Source organism: Vombatus ursinus, unplaced genomic scaffold (genome assembly GCF_900497805.2).
Source record: "Vombatus ursinus unplaced genomic scaffold, bare-nosed wombat genome assembly UNPS02014175.1, whole genome shotgun sequence".
Classification (NCBI taxonomy): Eukaryota; Metazoa; Chordata; class Mammalia; order Diprotodontia; family Vombatidae; genus Vombatus; species Vombatus ursinus.
In genome coordinates, this window is record NW_020953953.1 from 1,276,864 (window position 1) to 1,287,689 (window position 10,826).

At 61.5% G+C, this 10,826-nt stretch overlaps 2 protein-coding genes across 2 annotated transcripts; one reads left to right on the forward strand and one right to left on the reverse strand.

Annotated features, from left to right (window-relative positions):
- Positions 1-403: 403 nt before the first annotated feature.
- On the reverse strand, positions 404-5,912 carry LOC114041574 (zinc finger protein 524-like). Its single transcript, XM_027860081.1, has 2 exons — positions 5,867-5,912; positions 404-1,806 (listed from the first exon to the last, which is right to left on the reverse strand). Exon 2 carries the CDS (start codon positions 1,765-1,767, stop codon positions 859-861), a length of 909 nt encoding a protein of 302 aa, XP_027715882.1. The 5' UTR covers positions 1,768-1,806; positions 5,867-5,912; the 3' UTR covers positions 404-858.
- Positions 5,913-6,930: 1,018 nt separating this feature from the next.
- Positions 6,931-10,576, forward strand: FIZ1 (FLT3 interacting zinc finger 1). Its single transcript, XM_027860101.1, has 3 exons — positions 6,931-7,001; positions 7,823-8,170; positions 8,312-10,576. The coding sequence occupies exons 2-3, from the start codon at positions 7,859-7,861 to the stop codon at positions 9,731-9,733; spliced, it is 1,734 nt and encodes a 577-aa protein (XP_027715902.1). The 5' UTR covers positions 6,931-7,001; positions 7,823-7,858; the 3' UTR covers positions 9,734-10,576.
- Positions 10,577-10,826: the final 250 nt, after the last annotated feature.

Sequence of the window (10,826 nt, forward strand, 5' to 3'; positions counted from 1 at the left end):
CTACCAAAGCCCGGGCCTGACCACAGCATGGCCCAACCTTAGAAGCACCCTCCTGCCTCTCTAGGACTACATCCAGCCCTTCACACCCTAGCTCCTGGTGCATTTTCCAGGCATCATATGAACACTTTCTCTTCCAAGCAAACTGACTTTCTCATGGTCTTCCACCCAGAGAATGCAGGTGGGGACGGAAGAGGGACTCAGAAGCCTCCCTCATTCCCAGGGCTTTTCTGCAGGGCTCCCTGACCCTCCCAACCAGCCCCTATTGTGCCCAACTCCTTCTTCTTAGCTGAACCCAGGGACCTGGGTTGCAGTACGGGCTGTCCCTCTGGCACGCTGTGTGTCCTTCAGTCCCACTCAGATGCCCTGCTCCCCTTGGCACCCCCTCAATGAGCAGACGCTGACAGCCGGCAGATAGACACATTTATTTCCTTGGCCCCATATCCACTCCCAATTCAGTTCTGAGAAAGGAGACTCACCTCTCCTCTGAGAGCCAGACCTCCCACCCCCCTCCCTGCCCAGCCCCCTGGGCTCCCATCATTCCAAGCCCTGGCTCAGCTAGAACCACTTCTGATCCAGTGACCCTTGGCCTCCTTGGGATCCTCAGGGGCTGCTCCCAGCTGGGAAATCACCTCCAGCCTTCTCTGGAGTCTGCCCAGCCCGGGGGATTGCTCTGGGTCTTCTCGGGGGCCGCTGGTTTGTTCCTGGTCTCCTGCAGGCCCCCCCACCCCCCACCCGGAGCATCACTCTTGGTTTCCCGCAGGCCCAGCCCTAGACAGGTTCATGCTGGCTTGTACTATGCAGGGAACCTGTGGAGGGTTTTCTGCAGGGTCCACATGGGGAAGGCCTGTGCCCTGACCATCACTCTGGCTTTTCCTCCAGGCCTTCTGAGGCTGCCTGGGGAGCATCTGGCCTGGGGGACGGCGCAGGCTCCTCCTCCAGGCCTCCAGGAGCGAGGTCCAGGCTGGGTGACTTCTGCAGGTCTTCCTCAGCACCCCCCTGGGCAGGGTCTGGGCTGGGGGACAGCTCTGGGACCATCGCCTCCAGCCACGGCGGGTCCATGCCAGGGCCTGCGAGGGAGCTAGGAGAATCCGGGGGCGGTGGATGCTTGCGCCGGGCATGTCGCCGCAAGGTATTGCCCTCGGTGAAGCGAAGCCTACAGATGGGGCACTGGTAGGGACGCTCCCCGGAGTGCACGCGGCCGTGGTGGGCCAGCTCCCCAGCTTCACGGAAACGCCGCGGGCAGAGAGCACAGTGGAAGGGCCGTAGCCCGGCATGGATATTTCGGTGCCGCCGCAGGTGGCTAGCCCGTTTGAAGGCCTTGCCACAGGCCGGGCAGGTGTGCGGCTTGAGTTCTGAGTGAGAGATGCGGTGCCGTTCCAGGTCTGAGAAGTAGGGAAAGGCACGAAGGCAGACGGGGCAGAAATGTGGGGCCCGCCGGGCCCGGGACCCCCCGCCCTCCTCACCTGCCTGGGGCACAGTGTACGGGACACCCTGGGCATCGATCAACAGGACGCCGCCACCATCCTCAGCCTCCGCCCCGTCGGGCGGCCCAGGGGCCTCTGGGGGTTCCCCTGGCGTAGAGCCTCGGGGCCTGCCGCCCCGTTTGCGGGTGGAAGGGGAGAACGTCTGGCTGGAGGAGGAGTCAGCAGATGAGTCAGCCCGCCCCGCAGGGGGGCGGCGGCGACGGAGGCGCACGCCGGGGGTATCGGGTGGCGGGTTGGAGGGCTCTGCCTCCTTGGCTGCTGGCTCTGGGCTGGAAGGGTCCATCGGGTGCTGGGGATTTGGGGCCCGTCCACAGGACCTAGGCTGGTGAAGGGAGAAAGGAGGCAGTAGTCAGAGTTAGACGGAGGGCAGCAGAGAGACTGATGTGGGGAAAGGGGCCCCAGAATGGGGAGGCAGGAGATCTGGGTCCCAGCGCTGGTCCTGACCAGCTGAGAGGCTTCAGACAGGCCTTTCCCTTCTCTGTTAGCTAATGGAGCAGCATTTTGAGGCTTCCAAGTTCTCGCCAGGCAGTTATCTTCACCAAATGCTTCACAATCATGAGGGAGGCTCTACAGATGAGGAAACTGAGGCACATAGGAGCTAATTGATTTGTGTGTGCTCATGCAGGGGAAGTCAGAAAGCTGGGGCCAGGCTGGAAAAGAAGAGGTCCAGGTGGGAGTCAGACTGGGAAGGCAACAATTTGGAGAGAAGGTTCTAGAGTAGAGAGTAGAACATGAGCATGGGGGTCTAGATTTGGAGAAGGAGTCAAATGATGGGGAGAAGGGGTTACACTGTGAGAGACAGGGCCAGACCAGAGAGGAGAGAAAAGGGACCCGAGGGGAAGGTGAAGGAGTCAGAGTGGGGAAAAAAGCCTAGGCTGCTAGAGAAATGACCCGACTGGAGGAAGAACGAATGATAAAGAGGGGAGAAGGGGCAGCTAGGCAGCACAGCGCATAGAGCACCAGCCCTGGAGTCAGGAGGACCTGAGTTCAAATCCAGCCTCAGACACTTACTAGCTGTGTGACCCTGGCCAAGTCACTTAACCCCGACTGAGTCCAAAAAAAGAGAGAGAGAGAATAAGATTAGGGGAGAAGAGATGATATAGGGTGAAGAAGAAGGTAACCAGTTTGGGGGGAGAAAAGACCAGATGAAAAGAAGAGGCCAAACTGCTGCAGTCTAGGGGCCATTTCAAGGTGAGAAAAAACCAAACCATTTTGGGGAGAAGGGATCAGATGGCAGTGGGAAAGAGGCCAGACTGGGGGAGGGGAGGGAACTATTCTCTGCTGGCAGGAGCTCACAGGTCTGATGCTATTTGGAGAAGCGACCCAGAAAGCGGCTGGAACCGAAGACCACCAGGGCATGGGGGTGTGGGCCTGCCTACCATCCACAGACTGCAATCTGGAGTCACAAAAAGCTCAGGAAATGTCTGAGCTTTCGACTGTGGCTTGGACAGAGACGTGGCAGGCAGAGATGGAGAAGACTTGGGCCTAAATGTCCTCACTTGCACAGTCGTGAGAAATCAAACAAAGGCAGCTCCCCCCTGACCACGGAGTCACTGCCCTCGAGGCAGCCAGCTGGGCACCCCAGAGAGCCAGAGGCCCAGAAGGCAACCCGGGCTCAAAGCCACGGCTTCAGGTATCTCTGCCACAACACGGGCAGTAGAGAGGAGGCCGAACGTGGAAGTCAAATTTGACTTCCTAGGGATCTAGGACACTCGGTGGGAGCAAATCCAAACCTGGACCATGGTTCTGCATGGCTACACCTTAGTCAAAGACAAATAAAGGAGGCTGGGAAAAGATTTGCACATTAAGAGGATAGATCGATGCCCTGGAGGCAGGAAGAAATCTGGCCTCGGACACTTCCCAGCTGGGTGACCTTGGACAAGTCACTTAATCACTGCCTGCCTCAGTTTCCTCAACTGTAAAATGGGGATCATAATGGCACCTCCCTCCCAGGGTTAAAAGGATCAAATGGGTTGGTGTTTGTAAAGGGCTTAGTGGAGTGTCTTTCATGCACTGGAGGCACCTAATAAATGCTTATTCCAATCTTCCCCTAAGAGAACAGACTCATGTGAGACAACAGGGTTGAGAAGGGAAGGATAGCGGGAGTGCTGATGTGGAGATCCGCGGAGCCCAGAAAAGAGATCCCAGACGCAGGACTGGCAGGGAGGGGACTGCTCCTCTCACACTCTCTCTGCCAAAGGAAGAACAGCTCATAACTTGCCTCAGTGATCATTTCCTTTTTCAAAAGGCAGGAGAACCAACGGAGAAAGAAAAGGGCTACCTGAAGAGACTGTGGACACACAGGGGCTCACCGACCAAACTGGACTTTAAATAGAACCTTAAGAAGGCAACCGAGGACAAAAACACAAGTGTAAAAGAAAGGGGATAAAACATTGTAAGAAAACAGAACAGAGCAACTTTGTTGCTACGGTACTATATTTAACACACACTTAAAAAGAACCCTCTACATCACCCCTGTTCTCAAGTTTACGGAACAGCTTCTTTTTCTGTTATTTGTATACTGACACGACTATTTTTTTTTTTTGGTGATTCAAAGTTTCCTAATGAAAAATGAGAAATAATTGACTGATAATAACATCAGAAGTGCTAAAACTCAGAGTAAGGATGGCAAAAAAAGCTAAGGACAACAAAAACTTGCTTTGGGGTTTTTTAAAAGTTATTTTGAATAAAGAAGGAGAACTGAGACAAGGCAGGACCACTTCTCTGGGTGGATGGGACCAAGATAAGTAACATTAAGGAGAAGGTACAGCTGCGTGATACTTTTTAAAATTTTCTGTTTTTATTTTCCCTGCAAAAGAAAATGACCTTGGCTCTGGGAAGGCCAGAACAGAAACAGCAAATTGGGAGTGCGCACTCGACCCAGGTAAGGTGACAGTTCGAAAGCTCCTGGCTTTCCAGCCCCCTGCCACTGATGACCATCACCCAGAGATCCTGAAAGAATTGGCAGATGGCATTGCCCAGCCACTGTCAGTGATCTCCGAAAGACCAAGGAGGACTGGAAAAGAACCCAAGATTGGAGGAGGACCAACGTCATAGCCCCAGGCAGCGTGACTTTGTTTCCCAGGAATATCGTAGCACGCATCATTAAAGGGATGGCAGATGACCGTCTACAAGAGGAAACAGCGATTCCAAAGAACCAGCACGTTCTCAGAAACAGGTGATGTCGGGTAACCTCATTTCCAATTTGGACAGGAATGCTAAATGAAGAGCTCGGGCTGAACTCTGCTGCTTATCTAGATTTTAATGAACCATTTGTTAAAGTCCCTCTTTCCATTCCCTAGGACAAGGTAGAGGGATAAGGGCTGGGGGATAGGATAATCAGAGAATGGCCAGAGCCTTTCCCCTGGAGGGCCTCTAAAGGCCCCTGGTCCCCGGGGCTGGACAGCTGGAGCCATCACTAGCAACCCCACCAGCTAACAGAAAGCTGGGTAGGATGTCAACAGCTCGGGACCCAAAAAGGCCAAAGCCTTGGGCTGAGAACTCCACCAGCAATGAATGGTAAGCTTTGGATCTGGAGGGCAAACATCAACTGCACAAATACGAGGTGGGCGCTGGGGGAAGCTAGTTGAAAAGAGATCTGGGGGTCTGAGTGGGCCGCTGACAGACAGCACTCCCCGGACAAGGAGGTGGGAGCAGTGCCTCTCCGGGCCCTTCTCTGGAACTGCCTGCTCTGGGAGGCCCCAGGAGGCCTGGGCATTGGTCAGAGGAGGGCACCTGGGAGGGGGAAGGCCCTGCACACTGGGGGACGGTCGGGCCACACTGGCGGGGGGGCAGGCCGGGGGGGCGGGGGGGGCGGGGGGGGGGCGTGGCCCATTGGGGAGAGGGCACCCCTGCAGGGGGTGGGGGCCAGGTGAGCACAGCTGGAAGGGGCTCCGAGATCCCGCGTACTGGGGCCGAGGGCAGTTCTCCCGCACTGCCGGGTGAGCCCACCCCACCCCGGCTCCCGGCAGGCTGGGGGGGAGGGGAAGGGGCAGAAGAGCGCGCGCCCGCGCGCGCGCGGGTACTTCGTTTCCTCGGGGCAGGGGCGTGGCGTGGCAGTGCGCACGCGCAGCAGGACCCCACGGGCCCGCGGGGAGGGCGGGGTTTGGCCCAGGCGCGCGCGCGCTGGGGCGGAAGGGGCGGGGCGCGGGGAAGTAAGCCAATGACTTTCCCCGGGGCGGCCGGGCGCGGGGGTGGGGGGGAAGCGGCGGGGGCGCGCAGACGGGGGGGGGGGCCCGCGGGGAGCGCGCGGGCGGCTGCTAGGGGGCGGGGGTCGCGTGCAGCGGGCGGCCGAGCCCTCCCTCCCTCCTCTCCCCTCCCCCTCTTTCCCTCTCTCCCTCGGCCTTCCTTCCCCGCCCGCCGCCCCCTCCCCGCCCGGGTACCTCATTTGCATGTCGCTTAGGGGTGCGCGCGGGGGGCGGCGGGGAGGGCGGGAGGGCGGGCGCGTGGGCCAGGGCCCGGGGAGGGCGGGGCGGGGCCGGGGGAGGGGGCGGAGGCGGAGGCGGCCGCGTGACGACGCCGGCTCCGCCCCCCTCTCGCCCTCCCCGCGCGCGGGCTACAAAGGCGGAGGGAGGCCCTGACGTAGCCCGCGCGGTCTTAGCGCTCGTCTCTCTCTCTCGCTCTTCGGGGCTTGGGGGGCGCCTGCGCGCTGGTTTCACCGCCCCTCTTGCCAGCCTATTCGGCGCCACGTGACTGTCGGAGGGCCGCGTGCCCGTTGTAAAGGTGGAGAGGTTGAGGCCCAGAGAGGGTCCTTTTGCTGTCTAACACTTAACACAACCAATGGGGGCGGTCCCCGAGTGGGAGCTGGACGACTCTCAGAAAGCGCTCAGTGCCCGGGCGAGCCCGACACCTACGAAATAGCGCTTAGAGATCTTGAGCTGAGGCCACCCGGGGGAGTTGCCGAGATCTCGGACTTGCCCCTTGGGGAAGGGTGCTCGGAGATCCTCGGGTGCTGCTGCACCCACTTGACAGGGAAACTGAGGGTCCTCCAAGCTGCGGGTGGGGGAAGGGGGGGCTCTACAAGAGGGCTCAAGGAACAGCCGAAGGCCAGAAAGGGCTACAGCCCTGACCAAGGTCACACAGCACGTTGGGGCACGCGCCCTCCCGCCCGCGGCTCCTGACGTCATCGCAGCCCAGGCTCCTGAGCCCGACCGGAAGTGATGGCATCGGATTGGCTTTGGGCCTGGGAAAACCTGAGGCTCCCAAGATGGCACCCACTCTGACTTCACTGCCCGCAGCCCAAATGGCGCCCGCCGAGCTCTCAGCTCCTTGAGTCCAGCGAGGCCGCGAGGGGGGATGCTCCAGATGCTTCTGCCCTTAGCTAAGATGGCGCCGAGGCCCCGCCCCATCGCCCATGCCCGCCCTCGTTAAAGACGGCTCCCAATCCTACTCCGCGTCTGTGCAGGCGCAACGTCTGGGGGGGGCAGGGAAGGAAAGGGGACCCGGAAGTGGAGGGGCCCCCCCGGGTGGAAGTGACGCCACCCCCGCGGCCCAAAATGTCGGCGCCCAGAGGGAGGTGTAAGTAATTAAAGGAGAGAGGGGCACGGCGCGGTCCGCGACCCCCCTGGAGCCCGGATGCCCTGGGACTCGGCCCCCTCCCGCGCCCCCCCGTCCCGAGGAGCCCGATGGTTCGGCCCGGGCTGGCCCAACCGGGCCGCCCGGCCGCGGGGCCGCGGGGCTGCGTGGATGGGACCATTCATGGCCCGGCTTGGGGGGGGGAGGTGGAGAGGGGGCCTGAGAGGGACACAAAAGACGTGGGGGAGGGGGACCTTCGGGAGGGCCGCGAGGGGGCGGGGCTTGGGGGAGGGGGGCTCCAACTCCTAGGTGGGGGCTTTGTGGGGGAGGGGAGGAGCTCGAAAAGGGGGAGGGGGTCTCACAGAGAAGAAGGGGTGGGGCTTAGGGGGTGGGGAGGCCTTCGGAAGTGGGTGGGGCTAAAGGGGAAAGAGGATCTTAGATGAGAGGGGAGGAACTTAGGGAGAAAGGGGGCCTCTCAGGGGAGTGGGAGTAGCTTAGAGGAGAGAGGAGGGGCTTAGATGGGGAAGAGGTGGGACTTAGGGAGGCTGAGTAGCCTGGAAGTAGGTGGGGTTAAAGAGGAGGTCCCTGAGAGGGGTGGGGCTTGGAAGTTTTGGGGGGCATCTCATAGAGGAGAATGGGAGGTCCTTATAGAAGGGGTGGGGCTTAGAGGAGGGGATAGGGCTTGACTAGGAGAGGGGAGGGGCTTGGGCTTTTTGGGGGGGGTCTCATAGAGGGGAGTGGAGGTCCTTAGCCCTCAGAAGGGGGGATGGAACCCCAGCCCAGAACCCTGTGAGCTAGAAGCCATCTCTTCTCTCCTTCCCCAGAGATGCCCCAGGCAGGGCACGTGTGGACCCACAGCCATGGAGGACAGCGGTGTGGACGGTCCTCTCCCTGCGGCCGGCCCGGCCCCGGCACCGACCCCTCCGGTGGCCCCCCGGGTGCCCTTCCACTGCAGCGAGTGCGGGAAGAGCTTCCGCTACCGCTCGGACCTACGGCGCCACTTTGCCCGCCACACGGCTCTCAAGCCCCACGCGTGCCCCCGCTGTGGCAAGGGCTTCAAGCACAGCTTCAACCTGGCCAACCACCTTCGCTCGCACACGGGGGAGCGGCCCTACCGCTGTTCCGCCTGCCCCAAGGGCTTCCGCGACTCCACGGGCCTCCTCCACCACCAGGTCAGGAGCTGGCCTCCCCTCCCCAGCGCTTTGGGCCAGTCCTTTCCCTCTTTCCCAGCAGTTGAGTAACAGGGGTCCTTGGGAGCAGGGCCTTGTTCAGGGCTAACGGCTGTGATTCTTTTCTCTTGCCCTCTTTTCCAGGTGGTCCACACAGGTGAAAAGCCTTACTGCTGCCTGATCTGTGAGCTGCGCTTCTCCTCCCGATCCAGCCTGGGCCGTCACCTGAAACGACAGCACCGGGGGATGGCCCCGCCGACCCCCGCAGGCTTGGGCCCGTCCGGCTTGGTGCCGGGCCTCCTTCCTACCCTGGGGCCCCCTGGTAGCCTCTCAGTCCCAGGTCCGTCCTGTAGCGCCTGCTCTGATGAGGGCCCCTGCATGGCCTGTGGGGGTGGCCCAGAGCCCCCCGGTCCTGGGCCAGGGCCCTGGGTGGGCGGCTGGGGGACTGGCGGGACAGGCCCCTTTGTCTGTGGGGCCTGTGGCCGCTGCTTCCTGGCAGGAGCTGAGCTGGCCTCCCATTGGGCTGCCCACACAGATGTGAAACCCTTCAAGTGCCCACGTTGTGAGCGCGACTTTAATGCCCCAGCCCTGTTGGAGCGCCACAAGCTCACCCATGATCTCCAGGGCTCCTGGCCTGGGCCTGAGGGCAGGGAGGCGGGGCTGGAAGTTCCTGAGGGGCCCCAGGAGCTCCCCTCCGAGGGGCCCCAGGTGTTTCCCTCTGAGGATTTACAGGAGTTCCCTGAAGAGGGGCCCCAGGAGTTTCCCTCCGAAGGGTCCCACGAGTTCCTTTCGGAGGAGCCCCAGGAGTTCCCCGAAGAGGATCTCAATGAGTTCCACCCTGGGGGGCCCCAGGAGTTCCCTCTGGAGGTGCCCCCAGAGGGGCCCCAGGAGGACCCTGTGGAGATACCAGAGGAAGTATCCCAGGAGTTAGCCGGGGAGGTGCCCATAGAGGTATGCCAGGAGTTACCTATGCAGGTACCTGGGGAGGAGGCCCAGGAGGGGCCCTCTGATCCAGACGTGGAGGCCCCGTTCCCCGTGACCGCTGAGCTGGGCGAGGCCTCCGAGGAGACCCTGTACCAGTGCGACTGCGGGACCTTCTTCGCCTCGGCGGCAGCCCTGGCCGCCCACCTGGATGCCCACTCGGGCCCAGCGTCCTGCGTCTGTGGGGTGTGCGGGGCGGTCTATGGGGCGGTAGCGGCCCTGGAGGAGCACCACCACGGGAGCCACGGGGCTGGGCCTTCTCCAGGGGGGCCCCCGGCCGGCTCTGGCCGTACCCCAGCAGCTCTGGCGGCGGCGGCCGCTGGGAAGAAGGTTTTCAGCTGCTCCGAGTGCGAGAAGCTCTTCCGTTCCCCGAGGGACCTGGAGAGGCATGTGCTGGTCCACACCGGGGAGAAGCCCTTCCCGTGCCTGGAGTGCGGCAAGTTCTTCCGGCATGAGTGCTACCTCAAGCGTCACCGGCTGCTGCACGGGCCCGAGCGGCCCTTCCCCTGCCACGTCTGCGGCAAGGGCTTCATCACTCTCAGCAACCTCTCCCGTCACCTGAAACTGCACCGAGGGATGGACTGAGCAGCCCCCTGTCCTGGAGAGCCTCCTGGCCTGAGTGGGACCAAGGGAACCTTGGAATTGGAGGGGGAGAGGAGAGGGCTTCTGGTCTGGAGGGACCCCCCAACGTGAGGGCCGGGGGAGGGAAACTGAGAGCTGGGGAAGCCTTGGGACCCAGCCCTGGGTCAGGGAAGACCCCAAGGCCCCTGGCCCCTGGCAGAGCCTCCTGTCCTGAGAGAGCCTTGGAACACATCCACCTGGCTCTGGACCTCGCCTTCTTCACTCTCCAGGAAGGGCCCTCCCACCCAAGCCAATCCCCGAAGGAAGGAGGATGGCACAGGGACCCCAGAGAAGGGGCTGAGCCTGGTGCCCCTGCCTGCCCCCACCTCTGCCCTCAGAGCTGCTGTGGGCTGTGCTCTCTGACACCCCCTCATGCAAGGCGGACTGCTCTGAATGGACAGAACCAGTCCGGATAAGGCTTTCACCTCATTCCCCCTTCTCCCATGGACCAGTCTAGAGGCTGTCAACCTTACCCCCTTAGAATGAATTAACCAAGTTTGTCCTTTATGTAGAATGTGGACTGGTTCCCAACCCCGCTGCCCTCCCCCTTTCCCCATGCCTCCCCCTCTGTCCTTCCCACAAGGAATGGGCTTCCTTCCAGCCTGGGAATATCCCCTGTGTCCTCTGTGGGTTTTGGGTCTCTCTCTGTCTCTCCCGTTTGTGTCTGTCTCTGTGTCCCCCCCCCCCCACAGGCCGGTCCCCGAGGACAGGGGTGACTCATCTGGAGGTCCTCCTGTGTGAGCATCTGCTTGCCTCCTCTCCTTCCCCACGTCCTCAGGACCCTTAATAAACTGGCCTGACACTTACTCTGGCTTGCTTTGGTCTGTTGGGAGGGGCTGCTTCATAGAGACAGGGAGCCTGACCCTAATGGCGGCAGCAGCAGGCCGCCACGGTCTCCCGCAATGTCACTCGGAAGTGCTCCAGGCGTTGGTATCCGCATTTCCCTACTGTCCCCCAGCTCGTGACTCGAGGAGGCTAGATTCGAACTTCTTGCCCTCAGGGAGCGTATGCTCCAGTGAGGCAGGTAGTAGGGGGAAGGTGGAGGCCTTGGGTTCTT